A 23,691-nucleotide genomic window follows, 5' to 3' on the forward strand; every position below is an offset into this window, starting at 1 on the left:
GTATAGAAGCAGCAATATATTGCTTTCTTTATTTAGATTTAAGCTGTCAGGTCATGCATTATATTATTTCTGTCTCTTTGTTAAAAGTAGATAAAAGGTAGTTTAGTATAATATAATGCCTCACAAGTGATGTGACACAATATTTTTTTAAAGATTTTTAAAGATTTTATTTATTTATTTTTAGAGAGGGAAGGGAAGGGGAAAGAGAGAGAGATAAATATTAATGTGCGGTTGCTGGGGGCTGTGGCCTGCAACTCAGGCATGTGCCCTGACTGGGAATCGAATCTGCGATGCTTTGGTTCACAGCCCACACTCAATCCACTGAGCTACGCCAGCCAGGGCAATATTTTTCTTACTTAGAAAATTGATAACTATATTTTGTAGCACCAAAACTTCCTTAACATTCATTTTTTAAAAAGTGACTCAGCTTCTGAGTGTAGAAGTTGCAAATTAATCTGCTGTCTTCCTATAGGAATACTGATGAGGGGAGGGGAAATGTAATAAGAATCAGAATCATAAAAGCAACCAGAATTCTATCTGGGTAGCATTAGTATACAAAACTTTTATGGAGACTCAAATACTGTATTGGACTGTCCTAGAAAATATCAAAATCCAGTTTCCAACAATGTTTGAATTTGCTAATTTCTCCTAAACCTTTCACACAGTCAGTATTCATTGGAATATCATGACAATTTTGTAAAGTAATCCCGCCACCTTCATAAGCATAAAATTCGGTGCAATGACTTTATCTTGAGAAATAATCCTGTGTTGAGTTTATAAAAAATGTATTGATTCATATGCATATATTCTACTTTTATTATTGTTAATGATGGAATGTGTCATTGCCAGGCAGGCACAAGGCTTAGCACTTAGGTGCCATAAACTGGGGTAGTCTGTAGGAATGGTGAATAGTGAATAAACTTAAATGGAAATTGCAAAAGTTTCCAGACTATTATCACCTAGAAAAGATACATGAAAATAAAGATAATGTATTCATCAGTAGTTCAGATATGGAGTTTATATCTTTGCTTAATTTTTATGCAAAAACTTTATGATTTATTAAGCCTATGTTGGGTTCTGACATGAAGTTAAATGTTTAAAAATGGCCTGCTTTTACTTTGGAATATCTGTATCCAGCAGAGCCACACAAAGGAGAACTGGGACCTACACAGTTATCTATACCAGTTATTAAACCAAGAACTGTCTAGAACCAGTTGAGACTGAAGCAAAATAGTGGCTGATTCCGTTTAGGCCAGTTGTTGTTGTTGTTAAAGGCAGATGGGAGGAAAAGTGAAAAGTCAAGGGGTGTTAGCTGAAAGATAAAACGTTGCCTGTTTTAGGAAGTGTGCTCAGGGATCATAGAGTATATTCAAATATTTTAAAATTATTATTTGGGTAAGGGAACAGGGCAATTTCTGTTTAGATAGTGGAGAGCAATTCTACAGAATCAATTGTAATTCAGTACGTGGAGTGCCTTCCTAAGTGGTTTCAGTTGTGAGAAGGATCACCCAGTGAGTGGTGAGTTTCCCTCACTGGAAAGAGTTTTTAATTATAAATAAGTATAAGATATAACATATTATATAAATATAAAATAAATAAACCTTTCACATATATAATTTCAATATGTAATTCCAATACATATTTAATTCACAATGATACATAATTAAGATTTAATGAAAACTTACTATGTACCAGGCAATTGAAAAGATCTTTATCAGGAATAATTCTTCCAAGTCTTTTATAAATTCTACATGTCGCATACTATTTATCATTTGCATTTTAGAGTATGGAACTGAAATAAAGAGAGGTGAAGTAGTTTGGCCAAGGTTACACATTTGGAAAGCAATGGAATTGGTTCTGTAGCAGAGAAAAAAATGACTATTTGTCGGAGATATCAAAGAAGAGAGGTTTTGCATTAAAAGACTAGAATAGATGTTTTCTAAGATGTTTTCTAAGATGGGTTTGTGGCAGAAACAACCTTTACAACCTTTTCCCAAATGTTTGAATAGATGCAGTCAAGAGAAAACCCTGCTTACTGAGTTTTTCTCTCTCTACATTTTTTGTCTATCACTTCCCCAGTATCTATAAAAAAATAAATAGCATTGTCAACAGCAATTTAGTCAGACTGGTCACTTTGGACAGTATAAGAATACTTGCAATTCAAAAACAAATATATTTTCAGAGCTCTTTTTTTCCCTTTAATTTTTAATAAAAAAACCCTCACAATACCAGCCTCTTGTGAGAATGATATTATCTGGAATTACAAATGTGTTAATAATAAAGGGGTGCACAACTGTTTGCTCTATCTTTCCCTGATAACTTTGCATGTCACTTGCTTTCCTAAAATGGAAGCAAAACAAATTTGCTTCTCTGTGTATGCTTACCACCTTCAAAGCTGTAACAATTCCTTTGCAGTGATCACTCTGTTTAGGAGTTAAGTCAAACTATGAAAATTTTCAAGTTTAACTGGAGTGAGATTTTTACCCTGGAAAGAATCTCCTGAGGAATTCTTTAAGGTCACTGCCAAATTACCGGACGTAATATGAGGAGTAAATGGAACAAAATTATAGCATGCTGTTAATGTCTTATGTGCTCCCCACTCAACATCTTTATTCTTCTAGGTTATTTCCCCCCATAAAAATGACCTGTTTCTCTTTCTGACTTTTCAAAAGAACAAGTGAGTAACCAGCTAGAGTTAAACAGAGAGATTTCACTTTCCTTGCTTCCCCTTTCCCCATTCTGTTCCTCCCTGTGTACCCTGTGCCCTAGCTTCATGGTTTTAAGTTCTGGATGATAACTGGCAATAGCAGAAAGACATGATAATTTCACCTTAAACTTTAGATTTCTTTTGATGCACAGTTTCAGAAAAAGTATGAGCTCTCTGTTTATTTCATGTTGAGCCATCCCTTTTTAAAAGCCAGCATTTCTTACCCTTATGAAGCAACACTGTTCCTAAGAATAAGGCAAGGCTTCCTGTTTAGAGATTGCTCTTTTGATAGCAGTCAATGAAACTGAGCCAGTTTCCAAAACAGTCATGTTTGAGCTGGCATATTACTTCCTGAAATTTATTCATATTTGTAAGTAAGAGTAAATGTGTTTTGTAAAAGAAACTCTTTCTTCTGAGGTTGCTGGCAGCTTTTCTTTTCTTTTTTCCAAATATTGTATACAAAAGAATAAAAAATTAACTGATTTGCATGTTTCCTACATTAACACAATCTAGAGTAATTTATAATACAAATCAGTAGGATTCTAGTAGATGAATGCAAATTAGACATTTTAAATCAGAAACTAAATTAATCATTGAATTATAATTGCAAAGTAACATTATCATATATTAGGTAACATTGCATGGCGTTGTTACTTGAGTTTCATAGAAGAAAAGGCCCTGATGTTCTTGTTGTCTCCCCTTTTTACTGTTTTAAAGACTAATGAATGATCATAAAACTGGCCTTTCATCCATCCAGCAAAAGGTCAGGCCATTACTCTATGGCATGGGTAGTGAAGTGTTTTCATTTATTTACTCTTCTATTCCTGTCTTCTTGTTTATCTTCATGTCATTTTTGTTTTCAGTTGACATGTGGTCAGTAGGGTGCATCATGGGAGAAATGATAAAAGGTGCAGTGCTGTTTCCTGGCACTGATCGTATCCTTCTCAGCAGCCAGTGGACTCCTCAGGTGTTCCTCTCAATCAGTTTCCTTTGCTTACAAATACAGTACTGCTGATGGTATACATTTGCTGCCCTCAGAGGGTTTCTATGAGACTTCAATGTCAAATATTCACAGCTAGCATCATGGTAGAATAACTGTGTCTCTAGTAAAATCCTACATGGATAATACAGTGCCAAATATGAAACATTCAGCATGTTGTCAGAAGACCTGCCTTGAGTCATAAGGATTAATAACAGTGATGTACACTTCTCTATTGTTTTTGTTGTAGATATTTCAAAATTAAGTTCCATTAATAGGTAGATAAAAATGACAAATATTTTAGTTTTAAGACAGGATTTAGCTTTCATATCATAAGAAATAGTCACTTGGAATACAAAATTTAATTAGATATATATTCACCCAGAAATACAATATATTTATTTAAATATATATTCAGGGAGCATGCATATGAATTTTATTTTTAAATCTATCAAACTCTTCTAAAGTTCTCTTTCTCATTTACTTTATAGGAATGATTGCTCTAATCCTGCTATTATTTTCTTCTTATAATTAACAAATGTGATAATTAAAACCTCATTAATAGTGTTTACATAAAATACCTGAGGAAATAAATTTATATTACTTGAATAAGTAAAAGAGACCCTCTCTTAGGCAGCAAATAGTTAGCAAGCAAAAATTCCAGAGGCTCTTCAGTGTTAAGTAGATACAGATACTGTGTGCATAGTATGAGTGTGTAACAACTTATTTCTTTAAGTTAGTTAAGTATCCTCCTACACGTAGTAATTTATAAACATAATATGATCTCACCATACTGAAGATAAAATCTCTGCTTAAATGATTGTAATTCAAAACTAAAATTGAAGCAGTAACAATGGGGTTTAATATATAATTAAAGTAAATATAATTAATTACTAATATAGTATATCCTAACCACGTTGTAATTAGCCACTTACTTTGAGGGTTAATATATTACATATATGGTTATAGATATAGTTTCACACACACATTCTCTGTATTAAAGACCAATTTAGGAAATGACTAGCACTCATTTTTGTTGAATGAAAGAACTTAAACTAAATGTTTTATTTAGTAAAATGTAAAACTTTATTGTTTTGACTTCCATTCTTACCAAAAACTTTTTAAAATCTTTTATATAACACAAATTTATTTAAATTTTTTCTGTTTATTACAGTTGTCTTCTACATACACATCTTATTAAATAACATCTATAAATTTATATTTCTATTAATGTTAATACTATTGAGAAGTATGCTATTTGATAAAAAACTAATTTCTTTGATTCTCAAAAAATTATGAACTTGAGTTTGGACTTTGGAAATAAGTATGAAATAGTACTTACATTTTGGCTAATTTTAGACATTTGATAAAGATCAACTCAATCCATTAACTTTGTACTAAGCTTTTTCAGAAGTTCCTTGTGGTTGAATAATTAATGACTGAAATGAAGATTGTCCCTGTAGATGAAAATGATTGATTTTCATTACTTTCCTTATATTTTCTATTAAGGAAAATCTGATTGATTTTCACAACTGAGTTATTAAATACCAATTAACTTTTCTTAGAATCCATTTCTTGGCAGAAGTTGCTTGGGTATCACTTCTTAACTTGGATATCAAAATCCTTTACAAGTAAAGCTTTAGGCTGCTGTTAATGTTCAAGTCTCATATTAGATGCCCTTTCAATGCCTGACCTTGATATTTGATATTGAGTTATTTCTGGAGCTCTCATATTGGGATACATTTGTAAATTTCCCAAGCACATGGTAATTATTTTCTGAAGTGTCTCCTTGGAGGATAGGATGTAGGCATTTAATGATTTCAAACATATTGTTTAAAGTTTAAATCAGTCTTTTTCATGCAGTTTACAAAACTGAATACCATAAAATCAACCTATTAAAATGCAAGACATTATTTATTTTTAAAAACTTCCTATAATTATAAATGACTTATCTGAAGAGGCATTAAAATTATATTTGAGTTTATTCAGTAGAGCCTTTACAATGGAGCTGGAGATATATAGTATTCATACTATATACCTGTATAATACATCATAAGGAGTCATATTATTTTTAATTAACACATCTTCATTTATATGAAGACATTCTCAAAATAAATGATTTCCAAAAGTTCTTGCAATAGGAACAATGCAAGTCTTCTTAATAAATAATGTAACAGCAAAACTTAAAATATTAATAAGTTCTTATACCCTTTATCATATATGCCTTAAACATTCAGTATATTACTTTCAGAATTGAGAAATTTATATATCTAAAAATAAGTTTACAAATTTTATATATTTATATGCTACTTTATTAGTAGATGTATTTTTAGTACATATTAATTGAATTTTGTTCAACTCAAGTATGTTTTTAATTCTCTACAGGAGGATCAGAAATCAGCTATTGAGATAATTTTCTTTTGGGATCTCTCCTAATGAATTTCATCATAGCAGACATTTTTACTTTTCAAATTACAGAATATTTTATATAAGCAAATTAATATTAAATATATAAATTTTGAATAGGATCAATAAAATGAACATATGTACTATTACTCAGGTCAAAAAATAGAATGTCACCATTAAATACCTCTGAATCATTTTTGTGTGTGCCTCATCAACCATATTCTCTCTTCTCTCCACAGAAGTCTCTCCTGGCCCCCCACACACACTTTTCCAATCTCTTTGACTTTCTTTATATTTTTACCACATACATATTCATCTTTAAACAATATATGGTTTAGTTAAAATGGGTTTTTTAAAATATTTTTTCTATTGCATTATTTTATTGATTATTAGAAGTTCTTTATATAATTGGTCACCTAACCTTTGACAGTTTTATGTGTTGCAAATATCTTCTCCGCTATATTTAGATTATTTTCCCATTTTATTTTACACTGATTTTTTGAAATTTGGCAATCTGTTATTTTGTGCTTCATGTTTTTTTTTGCATCTCGTTTAAGAATTCTTTGATGTCTTTATATTGTCTTGTAAATTTACTGTGAATGTTTTAAGTTTAAGCCTTTAGTCCAATTGCAGTTAATTTGTATGCATGGTGTGAAAGAGGGATTTCATTTTTTTTCTACTTCCATCTACTGACCAGTATATTCTTTCTTCATTGATCTATAATGCAGCCCCTGTCATAAGTTTACACACAGTAGGAAGAGGGCTGTTATATTCTGTTATCTTTAGCTATGTTTATGACACTACTCCCCTTCCTTAATTAATATAAATGTATGCTATAGGCTTATATCAGGTAGGGTTAAACCTCCTCCTTTTTTTTTGTCTTTTTTAGAAGTATCTTAGCTATTAATGACTTACTACTCTTCAATAAACATGTTAAAATTGTCTCGTTAACTTCTATAAAAAGATTTTTATTGTTATTTATATTGGAATTGTTTTGAATCTAAAGTTCAATTTGTAGAGAAGTGCTATTTTAATTAAGACATTTTAAAATCTTTTGCTTGAGCATACAAGGATCTTAGCATACACTAATATTTTGTTCTTATTCTTTAGCCTCATAAATTGACAATATTATAATTTTATTGTGTATAGGCAGAGTTTCTTTAGATTCATCTTTTTGATTATCATTTGTTTTTGGCTTACTACTACTTCTTGCAATTTGATCCTTTATTCTGAGATTATTTTCTTTCTTCCTAAAGTACATATTTTAGAAGACTTTTGCGGGGAGTCTTTCATAATAAAATTCTGTTTTTTTATTGGATTCTCTTACTTTAAAGATAGTTTAGTTGGATACAGAATTTGACATTGACAGTTATTTTCTTTCAGCAGTTTAAAGATATTATTCCACTGACTTAATGTTTCTAATACTGCTGGTGAATTTAGTAGTCATCGTTGGAAATAGCTTTTTCCTTTTCTCTGACTTTCATTTACAATTCTTTTTTTGGTCTTTGGTTTTTTGCTGTTTCTCTACCACATGACTAGGTGTGGGTTTCTTTTTATTTATCTCCACTGAGATTCACTTTTTATTTATCTCCACTGTATTTCCCAAATTCCAATATATTTCCAATTCCCAGAATTTTTTAGCTTTTTTTTCTTTAAATATTTTTCTCCCCTATTTTTTAATATTATTTTCCTTAAAAGACTGATTGGGCATAGAGTAGACATTCATTTATTCAACAGATATTTTTTGAGCACCCACTGTGTGCTGGATACTTTTTGTCTTCAGAGATATATCAATAAAAAAAAAACTGTCATCATGAAAATAATGTCATGAAATATTTGATATCATGAAATTTACAATTTAAGGCACAGTATATTAGGAGGTGATAATGGCTGATGGGTAAGAGAGATCAAAATGCTAGGATGGGGGGCATATATTGTCTCCTGCTTTCTTTTAAGTTTAAACATAAAATGGTTTTCAGGTATGCTTGTCAAAATGGCATAAACTTGATTGTGTGATTAAACTTCTTACTCTCCCTTTTATAGAGTGTCATAGCCAGAAATAGATATAATCTTCCAGACACAGCCTCATGGATCAAAGTAGTGTCACTATACTCCCTTAAATAGAGTTCTCTATTTCTGTTAGTGTTAGAGCTATTTGTATTAGCTCTTTTGTTTAAAATAATTTTATTTACCAATTTTAAAAGCTATAAAACACAGATGTCAAATATTGCTTCCCAGTTTGAAAATGCAGATGGAGACAGATCCAGCCTTTGTAGGGTGAGGATATCATATAATTTGAGGAGAGTGTTATGTACAAAATAAATAATATCATATAAAATTTTATATAATTAATATTGTACAAAAATAATATTATACAAAATTAGGTACTGAGTCTTACAAGGGCCTATGCAAATGAGAGGGTCCAAAGATTAACCTTTAATAGCTTAATGAAAATTCAACCATACTCAGTGACAGATACTCAATTTGCTTATATGTGAAATGTTTTCCCATTTTTTTACTTTTTAAGTAAATGTATATTGTAATAATAAATAGGTGTAAGACAGACTGTACTAAGATCCATGCATGTTACACCTCAAATGCCAGCTTTTGGATATTTTGTGTCCTACAGTATCCCACTAGCAATCTGTTACCAGTGAACAAATAGCCTTTTACTCATATCGTCAGCTTTGAGTTTTGGATGTGTTCTGGCTTATAATATTTTCTCTTCCTATGGCCATTTATAATGAAAATAAATGCTAGTTACAATTATATATTAAATCACTTGTTCATATATCATATTACCAGAATTTGAGGGGCCTCATGAAAGTAAAAGAATATTTTCAAGTTAAAAAAAAGTAAAAAATATTTTTAAAGGAACAAAACAATTTAAAACATAACCATGAAAATCTGGTTCCAGAACTCTGTCATATGTATATACATTTCTATTCTGATCTTTAAACTTCTCCTCAGCAGTAAGAATTCTTTTAAGAGCAAATTTTATCATAGGGAAATATGAAATAATTGCAGAAATAGATTGTCAGATATTTTGAGCTTTATATTGAGTAGCTTTTGTATTTTCTGTGACTAGAACCCCACAGGTAATAGCAACATATAATTTCAATCCTTTCCTAAATTTTGATGGTGGAATCTTTCTTTCTCTGCTGAGAGCCTGTGTTTGCCATGAAATATATCCCCATGGTCTTTTAGGAAATTTATATGGAGAAATGGGATTCATGTTAGGATTTTTCATTTCTTGAAGTACTTCTTTTTGGTGAAACTCCCATATTTTTCATAGAAAATAGGTGTGGAATCAACTGTTGGCGAACTTCAAGCTATTACCAATTTGTATCATAAAACTGAAATATGTTAGTACTTTATTCTTTTTTTAATCCTTACTCAAGGACATGCCTATGGATTTTAGAGAGAGGGGAAGGGAGGGTAAGAGGGAGACAAACATCAATGCCAGGGAGAAACATCCATCAGTTGCCTCTCGTAGGTGCCCCAATTGGGGACTGAGCCACAATGTAGGCATATGTCCTGCCAGGGAACTGCTTCAACCAACTGAGCCACATTGGCCAAGGCAGTGCTTTTTTCTTAGATCTGGTATAGTAATTGACAAGAGACTTAGTATATTCTACATTAGTATTTCTCAAAATAGAGTACTGGGGCCATCTGGATTACAGTTACTATTGTTTTTGTTGTTGTTTGCTTTTTAAAAAAGATTTTATTTATTTACTTTTGGAGACAGAGGAAGGGAGGGAGAGAGACAGAGGGAGAGAAGCAGTAATATATGAGAGATACATCCATTGATTGCTTCTCACACACCCCCTATTGGGGACCTGGTCTGCAACCCAGGCATGCACCCCAACCAGGGACTTTTCAGTTTGTAGACTGGTGCTCAATGAATTGAGTCACACCAGCTAGGGTTGGTGTTTTGTTTGTTTCTTTGTTTAAATAATATTATATCAGACCTATGAACAGAATTATATAAATCAATGGGGAGAGGAGAAAGATCTGTATTTTGTAATTTTCCTATGTTACAAGTATTCCAGTTGGGGAACTTGATATATCATGATGTCTAACACATGGCATGCATCCCTCTACTTCTTTATTGCATATTCAATACAGAAATCACTAATTGATTGCAGTAGTTTTCCAGCAGGACTGATATAAAGCCACGCAATAATACTCAATGCAGTGTCTAGGCAGCTGGATGGCTTGACAGATAAAATAACCTTTCCTGAAGCTATTTGGCAAAATAATCTTTAAAAACATAGTTAAGAATTTGGACATAAACACTGATATTCTTTAAGTTATAAATAAGTCTCAGAAAATTTTTCACAAAATATTGACTGTAAGGCTTGAGGAGAAAGCAGGTCTGAATTTATGAAAGTGTTAATGTTGGAAACCATATTCATAATAACAAAAGTAATCAACTATAGAAGAAAACATAAGAAGATAGTTTTTCAAAGGGCATAGTAGAATGAGGCCATTAAACACTCTTTTTGAATCTATAGCTTCTGAAAGCTTGAATGTACATTGTACAAATTATGTTCATAATTATAATCTAATATAGCCAGAAAAAGATAAGGTTTTTTTCATGTTATGTTCAAGGAAATTTGTGATACATTTTAGAAAGTTCCCAACCAAGGAAGTTAAGTTGAAAGGCATCCATGAAATATAAATTCTTCTCTAACTGGTAAAATTAACAAAAAATTTTCAATCTTAAGATTTTAAATAATTCATTTTTACAATCCATGTTAATTTTGTTTTATTCATCTATTGCAATACTATTTATTGAAGACAGTTAATACTCAGTACATATACCTTATCTTATCTTGTTATCATATTCCATAAAATCAAACTTTTTGTAATATGATTATTTTATGTAGTGAATTTAGAATTAGGTGAAGAAATTGACTCAAATAATTCTTATAAAATGATAACCTTAAATTTTAATGTTTATTAAATGCCTTTGATAAATATGTTGAGGGTGATGATTTCTCACTAAAATAGTAAGTCAAAAATATAAAACACATTTATTGCTTTTTTGATAAGTGCACCAGCTGGATTTTGTAAATAGTCAGATCCATATGTATTTAGTAAAAAATTGATAACTTATGAGAGTTCTAAAGCAAAAAATCCTTTTACAAAAATAACTCTGGCCATTCTTTTTTAAAAAATAGTCACCATATTAATATTAACATGTACACATAAAATATAGTTATTATTTTATATATTTTTAAAATATAATTTGGAAATATGATTAATTTTTAAAAACATGTATCATGTCATTTTCTATTTAAAATATTAATAAAGTTAATTGTTTTATGTGAAGTGGACCTGATACACCAAGGCAGAATTTTCAGAGACAGTCTTTAAGGAATTGCTTGTGACAAACATGCCATCTATTTCATGGCCAAATTAGTAGAAGCAATTTCTACTACAACAATTTCAAACTTGCTCCTTTCCTTACTGGAATCCTTGGAACCAGCACTGGACTTAGAGTCAGGAGATATGACTTCCAGTCTTGGCTTCTATTTGGGTAGTTATGATTATAAAGGAAAACCATGTGGTTGACTAAGTATGTATATAGTTAGACATAGTTGTCCACTTTGTGATCCTATGAACATCTGGGAAAGAAGTGCTTAATACTTAAATATAACTTCTTGTTTATGGGAAGAAAGAACTTGAAATGGATTGGTTAAAATACAGACATGAACTTTTAAAGATGATTATACCACATAGTTGAAGTGTTAACACTCAACTATTTCATTGACAGTAATAAAGAGTTGTGCCTCCCTACTTTTTGTAAACTATTGCATCAAAGACCACAATTGTGTTTTATTTAAAAGGCAACCTAAGGTAGGAATGTTCACTGAGTATTTCTGTAAGCTTTAACTATAACTTATAAAAAGAAATATTTTAACTGTTCTTATTGAACACATTCCACAGTATTTGACTGCTCTTAAACTTTACTCCAAAAATAACCTGGAATTGTTTTGGGAGCACTGCTTTAAAAGCAATTAATTTTCTTTGCTGAATAACTCTGTACCTCTAGCTAAATATAATTAGAATCTGATAGTTTGTTAGGAGTATCTTTCTAACTTTTAAATGATACCTTTACAGAAAATATGACAGCTCTTTGCCCCTCCTTTTAGTTTGACATAACCTGTAAGATTCTAAGGAAATCCAACCAGTGATTGAACAGTGACTAGTAGGACATGATAACCTAACTGCATTAGAGAGTAGACTTCTTTTCATAATTTTCAGTGTGAGCACTTGATATTTATTTAATGTAGTAATATTTTCTATTTAAATTTCTTTAAACAGTTAAAGCTTAACTTTATCCATAGTAGTAACATCAGTTTTGTGTAAGAGTAACTTTTAACTTTAATCTTTTTTAAATTTTTTAGATTCCTTATTTTTTAAGCATTCTGACTTATTGTGATAGTCTCATGAATATTCTTCAGTTTTTTTCCACTTTCACTTCTCTTCCTGATACTGCACAATCATACTCTCTTTTTTTTTACCCCGGTAACTAAAAGAATATGTAGTAATTTAAGTTTTATTCAGCCAGATTATAAAGGAGGTAGAAGAGGATTTGCAAATTAGCTTGATTTTTATCTGTGTTTAATGTCCTATCTACTTTGTTTGCATTATATATTTATTATTGTTAAATATAGTTAATTTTGTCTTTTATCAGGACTACTGATCTTTTTTAGTCCAGCTGTATTGAATAGCTAGAGGTAAGGAGTTTACAAACTTCAAGTAATATTATGGTAAGTTCCCTGAACTGTTGCAAATTACATTAGCAGAAATCAATTAATTAACATTACTAAAGGAATAGAGTTGTAGAAGAATAAATAATATAAGGGAGAATACTGCCTGTGGTATTGGATTTAAAAAGAATTTCTAAGGCTTTTATCATTCATTGACACATGGCAAAGGATTTCTTTGAAATCAGGTTCTGCCTGTTGGTTCTTCAGAGTTTTCATTCGAGGTATTTATCATTCACAAGGCTTTGATATTACAAATGTTAATGATGAATGAAAAAGAGAATCTCAATCAGTGGGTATATCTGTTGAAGGGCTAGCTCCCATTTGGGGAGCTATTAATATTCATAGAGTTAATATTTTTCTATAGAATTCTGCACACTTAATGTACTTTTGAAATACATGCACTTGGATGGAAATCTGTTGTCTTAAATTGATCATTTAGTTTTTACTCTCATATCTTCTTAATATTCAGGGATGCAGGGCACTACTAAGAAAGTAGGTATAAACTGTGACTACAGTGATAAATAGAAAAATTTTAAGTCTTTGGTGAAGAATTAATAAATTGTCTTATTATCAAATATTATATTGATCCCATAAGAAATACACATGAGTAGAAAACACTAACAGATGATGAAATTTCTTATTTGGTAGAGAAAGAAACAACAAAAATCTTAAGAAGAATTAAGAAAAATATAAATGAATCTTATTTAAAATATTTGTGTGTTTGTCATTTTTAGAAAATAAATGATTGATGTGATTGTATGATAAAAATATTATGTGTCATTATATTTTTCCTCTTTGAATCACATGGTTATATAGAAATTTATCTTAATATAAGAAATCTTTCTTGTGTTATTGAGACATTTTCACCTTCACAACCCAAAGATTATCTCACAATATCCTATTTTGTTAAGTAATGCTAGTTCTCCAATAGTGTGTATGTGCCAAAAGTGAAATAAAATTTTAAGAAGATTCATTGCCTTACAATTCTGATTTTACATTTGTCTTTTATTGCTTATTAAAATTCCACTCATGTCAATGAGTGGCCAGGATCTGAGCAGCAGTTAGCCTCCCAACTAGTGGAGGGCCAGAGCTAGGAGCCTGTACTTCTGTTTGCCCTTAACTATCCAATTCTCAGATATTGACCAGTGGAACAAAGTAATTGAGCAACTAGGAACACCATGTCCAGAATTCATGAAGAAATTGCAGCCCACAGTAAGAAACTATGTGGAGAATCGGCCTAAGTATGCAGGACTCACCTTCCCCAAGCTCTTTCCAGATTCCCTCTTTCCTGCTGATTCTGAGCACAATAAACTCAAAGGTAAGCCCATCAGGGACAACTTCAGAACCACTATGTGGGAGAGGGGCTAGATAAGTAAATGGTAGAGACACCTCTGTAATTTGAACTACCTCAATTTAAGGAGAGGTCTTTCTTTTTTTGATTATTTCACTAGAATTTTATTGCATTGAATATACTTGAAATAACTTATTGGCTAAGGCTGAGAAATCTTTATAATGGTTTTTCATTATGATGGTTATTTATTATAAGGGTCTCTAAAAGTAACACAATTATAGTCATAAATATAATTACTACTGTATAAGTGCTGAGGGAATACAATAGGAGATTAATTAGAGACTTCAGTTCTAGGACTCTTCCAAGGGTTTCTGATTGATTTGGGAAAATAATTGGTGCAGGAGAGGTATTTCTTAAAGGATCTTTCTTCCAAATGGCAAGTGGCAGAGGGTTTTAGAATTGTCTGAATATTCAAAAGAAAGGATAATATTGAAGTATGCAACAATGTGGTCCAGGTTAATTATTTCATGGACCTCACTTAAAATCTTAAAATTAATTTGCAGTGTAACTCTAGGACTAACATAATATATATTGAAATCATTGTTTCAATTCTTTTTATTACCTGGAAAATATTTTCAACACAAGATTTTCATTGTAAAACCTCAGAGAAGCAGGTATCTGAGTTTTAGTTGTATTTTAGGGAATGTTTAACCATGTTTTTTAAAAAAAAATTTAGTTGACAAATGAGATTTTACCTACACATTTTATACTCAATATAAACACTTTCATTAATAAGTAATTCTTCAGCCTACTATATCTATAGTCATGAGCTTTAGTAACAAATCTTAGTTTCTTCATCCACAAAATTTAGATAATACAGGGTCTGGCAGAAGTAACCCCTGCTTGAGTGTGGTAGGTAGGGTAATGATATGGGTTGATGCGTGGGTCACCGGCCAGCAGTGATCATGGAACGCTGCGGATGGCTCATCGAAACTCGAGAAAAACATACACAGAGACAACCAGGTCCTGTGGGGGAATAGAAACAGCAGGGCCACTCCTCACGTGGGGAGCACCTTGACCACCCTCCCTGGTGGGGAGAGTGCGCCGTTCCCCCTCCGGAGAGGCTTTTTATTAGTTTCGTTTGAGTAAGAATTCAGGTTAAAGCTCATTACTCATTGCTAGGAAGTAAGGATCAAACAATAGATAACAAAGAAGTCTGAGGGCCTATTTTGAGTCAGGGTCAAAGAGCTGTAAGACTTTAAGGAACAAACTAACTTCCTCCTTGGACCCTTCTCATTCAACTGAGAGCATTCTAAACAAAGCAGGTTTCACAGGATTTTACATATTCTTTCTTAGGCCTGTTCACCCGGGAATCCACCCTTTTCAGCACAGAGCTGCACCACCCTGTCATTGTTTCAGGCTTAGGTGGAGCAAGGGAAGTAAGGCAGCCAAGAGATAAGGAGATTTTCTCCCAGATGGTGAGGACTCAGGCTTTGTCAAATCCGAGGAGCGAGGGTCCATCACCCCTGTTTGCTATAGCCCCCAAAATCCTTTCTTGGGGGCCTCCCACATGATCGTGCCTGTCTTAGATAGTTCCCCCCTTGGGGAATCTTACACATCTTTGGCTAACCGACCAAGCTTTGGGGTTCAGTTATGAATGAAGCAGCAGAAGCAGTGCTCCTGCCAGGGAGATAAACTTTTGTCTCCTTGCTGGCTTATGGTTCCAAGGGCCTTCCCTTAGCCTTAGCCTTAGCCTAGGCGGGGGTTACAACTCCAGATACCAGGCAGGGCGGTTCCCAACATCAGGTGTAATAATTTATAGTTTTAATTTGAACATTTCATCTAAAATGTCATATGGGATGCTTGAGTATGATATTGTCATGTTACAGAATTACATGCTTATGATTTTGTATTAAAGATTTTGTAATAAAAAGGGGAAGTTTATTGTATCTGACCCTGTATTGCCTCAGTCACAGGAATGGAGACAGGGAATAAATTTGTATAAAGTATAATATAAATAAAAATCTAATTCTTACTTTAACTTAGGATATTTCTGAGAATGTCCTAAGTGATTTTAAAACAAATTTGATTTGACACCTCTCATTATACCTGGCACAGAGTGAACAAGTAAACATTTAGTATTTTATAAACTGAACTAAATCTTTCACATCAATTTGCTTGCTAAGTCTTGCAGATTTTTTTCTCAAAACCTGACCCCTCTTCTCTGTCCTTAAAGCTTCTGTTCCTGTTGAAGTCATCTTCATCTCTCTTATCCTCATATATGTCAACCCTGGCCTTCTTGCCTCCCTTAACTGCTTTAGCCCTTTTCCTAGCTCACAAAAGCTTTAAAAATGAGCAGTCTACACTAACTCCACCTACTACCTTTTAAGAAACTATTATTTTAAATTTGTTTTTATTTATGTGAGCAATACATGTACATATTCTCTCCTCCTCTAAGGTATTTTCAGTTTGTTGATTATCTTTACAGACCTTTTCTATGCATTTATATACCTAAATAGAGAGAGGGAAATATTTCTTGTTTTGTTGAGGTGGGATCGATTTACACACATAGCATCATGATCTATGGATCGTTCTGCAACTTTTTTTTCCACTTACCAATATGTCCATGTGAGTGTATGAGGCCTGTCCCAAAAGTATCCAGCCATGTACTGTGAAAAAATAGAGACATTTATTGAAGAAGATACTAGATACAAGAAACTTTGAATGTAGGACAATGATGCCTCAGTCCCTTTCAAAGTAGGCACCTTGGGACCTCATGCACTTCTCCCAATTGCCATCGGCTGCTCCCTCGTATTTCCCTGAATCTCACTGATGACCTAAAATCTCTTCTCTTTCAAAGGTGATTTTAGTTTATGGGAAAGCCAGAAGTCCCATGGCATAAAATCTGGGTTGTAGAGGAGCTGAGTCGCCTGAGTGATTTGATGTTTCACCAAAGAACTCTTCATGAGATGTGATGCATGAGTGGGCACATTGTTGTGATGAAGCTGCCATTCAACAGTTGCCCATAGCTACAGCCTTCTGAATCATCCAAAGAGTTTCCACAGAGAAATGTTCAAGCTTAATGCAAAATTTGATGCAGATTCATTTCTCTACGTGCTCAGTCATTTTTTAATGCAATGGCCACACAGTGCACATGCTCACTCAATAGCCTCTACCACCCCCACTGATTAGTAGGGTGAAGTCACCATTGTTCACACATGTGCATTCCCATCCACTCTCCTTGGTAGCCAGGTTACATAGATGTCGTGGAAACTGTTTTTGTTATATTAACAATGGTTGGCCTTTTTCCAAACAGATCTTATATGTAGAGCTACTGCGTTTTTTAAAATTGCCGAATACAGTTCCAAGGTATGGTTGTTATCAAAGGCCATTTAGCTACTCTATAGATGGGAATTTAGATTGTTTTTAAAACTTTTTTATTCTATAACCAGTGCTGCAGTAAACTCTCCTTCTGTATACATTACATGAACATGTGCACTTGTCTCTCTAGGCTGTATATTTAGAAGTGGAACTGCTGAGTCATAAAGTATTCACATTTTAAACTTTGATAGATATTGCCAAGTTTGCCTTCTAAAAATCCTGCATCACTTCATGTTCCCACCAACATGAAAGAAATTACCTAGTGTTTGTGGATATTGTACCATCTTTTATTATTGCAAATCTGGTAGATAAAAAATACTTCATTGTTTCATTTTGCATTTCCCTAATCATTTGGTGAAGTTACATGATGTTCAGGAGGAAAGTACTAGTTATCTTTATTTTCTTAATTTCTTCTCCTTCCAACAAATTTCCTTGCCACAATAAAAATTTTACTAATTCTTTACTTCTTTTGTCATTCCAGCCAGCCAAGCCAGGGACTTATTGTCAAAGATGCTAGTGATTGACCCTGCCAAGAGGATATCAGTGGATGATGCCTTACAGCATCCGTACATCAATGTTTGGTACGACCCTGCTGAAGTGGAGGCGGTAAGGCCTAGGCTTCTTTTACCTTCCTCCCACAAACAAATCATAGTAAATGGGTGCTCAATGGTGAAAACCAAGATAATGAGAGCACTCAACTGGACCTTTGTGAAATTCCTAAGTCACAGAGTTATTACTCCCCTTCTACAAGTTATTTTCTTCTACTTCCATTTTAAATGCATTTCTTTTTCAGGATTTTCTATGAGTGATGGTGATTTAATCCAACAAAGCTTAATTGTCCATGAAACTCTTGCATTTGTTTTTGTTAAATTGTCAACTTCTTCTTTGTGTTTATCAGCCTCTCCCGATGCCAACTAAGTAGCAGACACTGTAATAGAGAATAAGTTACCTTCCCTCAATTTCCTTCATAAGATGCTTGCTATTAGTAAAATGTAGTACCAGAAATATTTTGGTTACAAAGTTTATGACAGGCCATTGGTGACTTTGTGAAACCTTGCATACATTAGATGAGAAAAGCTGGGTGTTCCAATAAGGACACTATTTCAGATTGATTCTAAAGGATTACCACAGTAAGAGTAGGTCCATATTTTAAATCTAGACACAGTTTAAGAATCTCCTCAGAAGCATGACTCTCTTTTCTTTCCTTTCTTTAAAACTATTTTTCAGCTACTTAATATCTTCTTTCTTCTTTTCTCTGTGTGGAGTCTGTGCTGTACAACACAGACGGGGTGTTGATGCCCGCTGTGATAGGCCTCCTGAAGGAAACATCCTTCTGTCACTTTTCTAAATGTTATTATCGGCAATGTTGCCTTTTCCCAAAACATCAAAATCTTTAGAATGCCTGCGCTCAATGATTTGATTTTCGTTTACACAATACCTTCAAATTACTTTATTTGAATTGGTTCTTAATCTTCTATTTGAAATACTCTCTTTGCTTGTTTTCTTGTGTCCTCTGCACCCTGACTACTCTTCCTCGAACACAATTTGCTTTGTTTCAGCTCCACTTCCTCTGCTTCATTGCATGCTTGCCCATGTCAGAGATGCCAGATTCAAACTGAGTTAATTCTTACCCTTTCATTCTTCATGGAGAAGTGAGATCTGATAGGTGGCAGTGAGGATAGGGTGGGATCACATTTTATAGACATGATATTAGAAAAGCTACTTTTTCATAGCAACCCAATCCTTAAGCATTCAAAATTTCAGAGACAACACTTCTCTGATAAAGGAGTCTCCCAATTGTGGAAGCAGGAGTATAGTCCTCAATAACATTCACTTAAGATTTGCTCACTTGAGCAGTTTCACAATGATGAAATTTCATTTTGCTTCAAATTAATTTTTATTCACTTGATTTGATTTTTACACAATAAAGTCCTAAAATTAAACAGATTAAAGACCCTATGTTGCTTTCAAAATATATTAAATATACTCAAGTCTTTCTATAAGTGCAATATTCATTATAAGTCACTGCCCAAAATATCTATAGTTTCATTCAGTGAATAAAAATTATAAAATAAACACTCATTAACATCAAAAAAATTTCAAGTATAATTATAATGATTTAAAACTAAATAAATTGTTACAACAAAAAATAGATCTTTTCCAATTTTTCATTCTTGAGAAATACTTTCAAAGATATCTTGGGATAGAATGAAATAAGTAAGATGAAGTATAATGTATATGTATGTGAAATTAAGTATGAGAATATTTTTCTCTGTTGATTTTCAAGAACATAGTTTAGATTTTGTTGATAAAAAGCTTTAGACAAACATAAATTATTTGAAAATTGTTGCTCCTTGCTTATTTTGATAGTTCAAATCATGTGGCGTGCTTTTTCCTTCCCATGTATCTAATATAATATGTGTAATCTGTTTGTAACGTATTGTGGCCTAGAGTTTAACTGGTGTCATAAAGTCTGCATTTGTAATTCATTTGTAATTATGTTTGCCCATAAAAAGAGAAGATTGCTTAGAATCTAACAGTATATTAATGACATTCTCAATGAATTTTTTAAATTTATTTTAACTTTTTATTGAAAATTCCTTTGAAGGATGAAAGATGAAAATGTCGGGTACTAAAGTAGCTAGAACCTTTTTTTTAACCATTTCAATATTATAATGTTGGGGCATGGATAGCAACAACACAAGACTTAGGAATTGTAGGAGAAAGATTATTGAGCCTAAAGGTCAGGAAATGGATTGGTTAACCACAAGAACAAGCAAGTATTTAGCAACTTGACTAGGATCATCAGTTATACAAGGGTATATTTACAGCTGGGAATGTTGCAGTGAATATGGTGGAAATCCTGATGCTAGACAAAGATTAGTTTATTACTCCATGAAATTGTATCACAGAGGTCCATAACTAAGGATGTTAGAAGCATTGGTCACTATGTTTTCTGAAATATCCCTAGAAATTAGTGCCTTTGTTATTGTTGTGAGGTATTTTAATTGTAAGGATGACCTTTTTTTCCAGTACACATGGTGTGTTTAATTTAAGCTATAACTGGAAGTCAATATGTTCTACCATCCAAATAATGGACGTATGAAATCACCAAATTTTTCCATTAATTTGGGTCCTTCAGAATATCCAAGTTTTAAATCGCTTTTTTTAAGTAACTCATGTTAGAGAGGGGGTTAATTCAAGGATTGAAAGGAAAGAAGATAAGTTTCATGCGAAGAAAAGAAATTAAAGGCAAGTGGTAGTTACGGGATAGATGGAGGAAAGTTAGAAAGATTGTGCATGCCCACAAGCGTACCTTATCACATTTCCACAAGAGCAAAGTACAGAAGGAATGAAACAGAAGAGCATATGAAAGATGTTCCTAACTCTGAGAGAGAAAATTATTTCATGTAGTCATGAAGTTGAAAATTTGAAAATCAAATGATAAAGTTAATAGTGACCCTATTTGTATATAATACATAAAGATTTTGAAGTCTAACTGCCCAAATTTCAGCAAGTTTTTTATTTAAGTGATGTTTAGAATAATAAAATCATGTGCCCACATAGAGCACAAAGGCCACATGTAACGTCAGTGCTGTTTTCAAGGCATTCTAGGTCTCTGTATTCGTCAAGAGGGCAATGGTATCCTACACACATGCAATGTATTGAATTGTATGCATCTTCACAGGTATAAAGGATGGGTTAGGTTTTAAATTCCTCTTTTGCCACTTACTATATTGTCAAGTTTTTTAACTTTGCTGCCACTCAGTTTCTTTTTTTAAACCAAGAATAGGAAACAATCCTACTTACTTCATAGTGTTATTCTGAGAATTTAAAGAGCTAATGTTCATAAAGTGCTTAGTACAATACTTGGCAAGGCAATAAGTATCCCTATAAATATTATTTATTATTATGTATTAATTTTATTACTATCACTAAAATGACTTTGACATACAAAGCTTTACCAGCTTTTGATATTAGTAAAAACAAATATGTATGCAGTGAAAAAAACCAGCGGACAGAAACTACAGAAATATTCCACAACATTAAAATAATCACTGAAAATGACCTAGTTCCTAAAGATTTTATGAGTAGTGTCTTTCCTTCCTTCATTCCTTCCTTCCTTCCTCCTTCCTTCATTCCTTCCTTCCTTCCTTCCTTCTTCCTTCCTTCCTTCCTACTCCCCTGTCTTTCTTTCTTGCTGATATATGCCCAACCTCTACCTTCCAAGGGTAGGAGAATCGAGTGTCATTAATTTAAATTAAAGAGAAATGATATAACTCATATTCTCATTGTAACATCATTATAAAACTAGGGGATATTTAGGTCTATTTGTGGAATTCATTTTGAATATTTACCCTGTGTTCTGTTGGAGGAAAAGATTAGAAACTAGCGAGGATAGTTGCCTTGCTTCTTGCCAGAATTTTTTAGTTTAGAGCCCTGTTATGTTGGAGGTTGGCTTTCACCCTGCAACCCTGAGAGCAGAGGTATAGAGAAGCTTTAAGGGTATTTTTACAAGCTAAGGAGGAATAGTTTAACTATGTCTCAAGGCATATGAAAAGAGAAATGAAAAATATTAAATGTGACCATTTTTTTAAAAACAGTTTTATTTCTCTCAGACTCCATGAGAAAGTGCCTGTGTGCAGAAGCCTTACAAAATGGTTTCTGTGGTAACTGCATTGCTAGGGGTGGGAGAGGCACAGGAAGCAGAGGGAGAGGTGCCTCAGTACCAAACCGAAGGCATCAAAACTCCAAGGAATCATCATAAGGAAGCCAATTCAAATGTATAGGGCCAGAGAAGGTCATTTCTTTATTCCTGAATTCATGACAAAAAAGGAAGGATCACGACCTGATACTGGACCACCATCTAGGAGGGATTGGGGGTGGGGCCGGCTTGCAGCCCACAGTGATCAGTCACATCCAGGGTTGTGCTGAAGCCTCGGTTTCAGAGAGGCCCTGATAGAGTCCTAAGTAGTGAAAACTTGACTCTGGGAATCTGGACAGAGGAGCAGGTTGAACCGGTTAGGCAGCAGGTTTCTAAGGTTCTGTTCACCAGTGAGTGCCTGGCTGTTTGAAAACTCAGAAGAGGAGTGGCAAATAAGTTAGGACCTTCTGTGTGGCAGCCACATCAGAATTACAGAAGGGAATGCTAGAACAGAGCATTGAAACACAGGGCTGCAGCTGAGAAATAGACTGAGGAGAGATGCTGGGCATGTTTTTGTTGCGAATATAAACGACACATACCATCCTTATAGAGACAGAGGGGGAAAGTTTGTGAGTAATCCAAACCTAACCAGTTTGAGTGGAGCATGAAAAGGGAAGCAAGGCTGATGCTGCATTTGTTTACAATTTCTTAGCTAATTCAAAATTAATTTGGGAATTGTGATAGGTCTGGGTGAGAATTTCATCTACCTTTACAGATCCTGAGTTAAACAACCTGGTCTTCAGGTTCCTGGTGAGAGTGTAACCTGGGAAACAGAGTAATGCTTACATGTATTGGTGCTGCAGTTCAATTAAAATAAGCACTTAGAAAATGTAAACACAAAATAGTTAGCAATGTTACACATTTACTGTTGTTTATAACATAAGGTAATTCAGAGAGTCTTATATGAATTATTTACTATTACATTATTTTAGGGATTATGTTCTTTTTTGCCTATAATGAAAGAATTTATAGGAACACGTTACCCTATAACATTAAGGTATTTTATTACAAAGCCACCATAGATTTTATGTCCTTTGAGCAGAGTTGCAATCAGACATTGCTTTAACCTTTTTGTCTGCCATTGTATCTTATTGGTCATTACCAGAGAAAGCACATAGAAAGGGATGGCCAACCATGCAGGAAATGCATTATTTTCAATATTCTTGTGACATAGATATGTAAAGTTTAATGTTGCATATATTTGGAAAACTGTTCAAGATAACCTTAAATGAGAGCTTAGAGATCATTATAAATAGCTTTGTGCAGCAGTTCAGCAAATATTGACATTCAGAATATCAGCTTTACAATTGTGAGCAGAACCAGAAATTATGATGAGGACAGTACAACAGGGTTGAATGTGGGAGCAGAGAACATTAAGAAGAGAATCAGAAGCCTGTGGTCAAAGTAGTACAGGTTCCAGAGCTTGGTCTGAGCAATCCC

At 33.2% G+C, this 23,691-nt stretch overlaps 1 protein-coding gene across 9 annotated transcripts in view; it reads left to right on the plus strand.

Moving 5' to 3' along the window:
- The window catches only part of MAPK10 (mitogen-activated protein kinase 10), a 312,270-nt gene that overhangs the window by 244,173 nt on the left and 44,406 nt on the right, over positions 1-23,691 (plus strand). For 8 of the 9 annotated variants that reach the window (XR_004903436.1, XM_028506698.2, XM_028506695.2 and 5 more), the window contains 2 exons: positions 14,010-14,192; positions 18,028-18,152. Coding sequence is in view for 8 of the 9 variants with exons in the window: in XM_028506698.2 (XP_028362499.1) it covers positions 14,010-14,192; positions 18,028-18,152 (308 nt within the window). In the remaining variant the exon portion in view is untranslated. Of the gene's footprint in view, positions 1-3,570; positions 3,643-14,009; positions 14,193-18,027; positions 18,153-23,691 lie in introns of all 9 variants that reach the window. The other variant, XM_028506697.2, reaches the window with a different exon arrangement.

This window comes from Phyllostomus discolor, chromosome 1 (genome assembly GCF_004126475.2).
Source record: "Phyllostomus discolor isolate MPI-MPIP mPhyDis1 chromosome 1, mPhyDis1.pri.v3, whole genome shotgun sequence".
Taxonomy (NCBI): Eukaryota; Metazoa; Chordata; class Mammalia; order Chiroptera; family Phyllostomidae; genus Phyllostomus; species Phyllostomus discolor.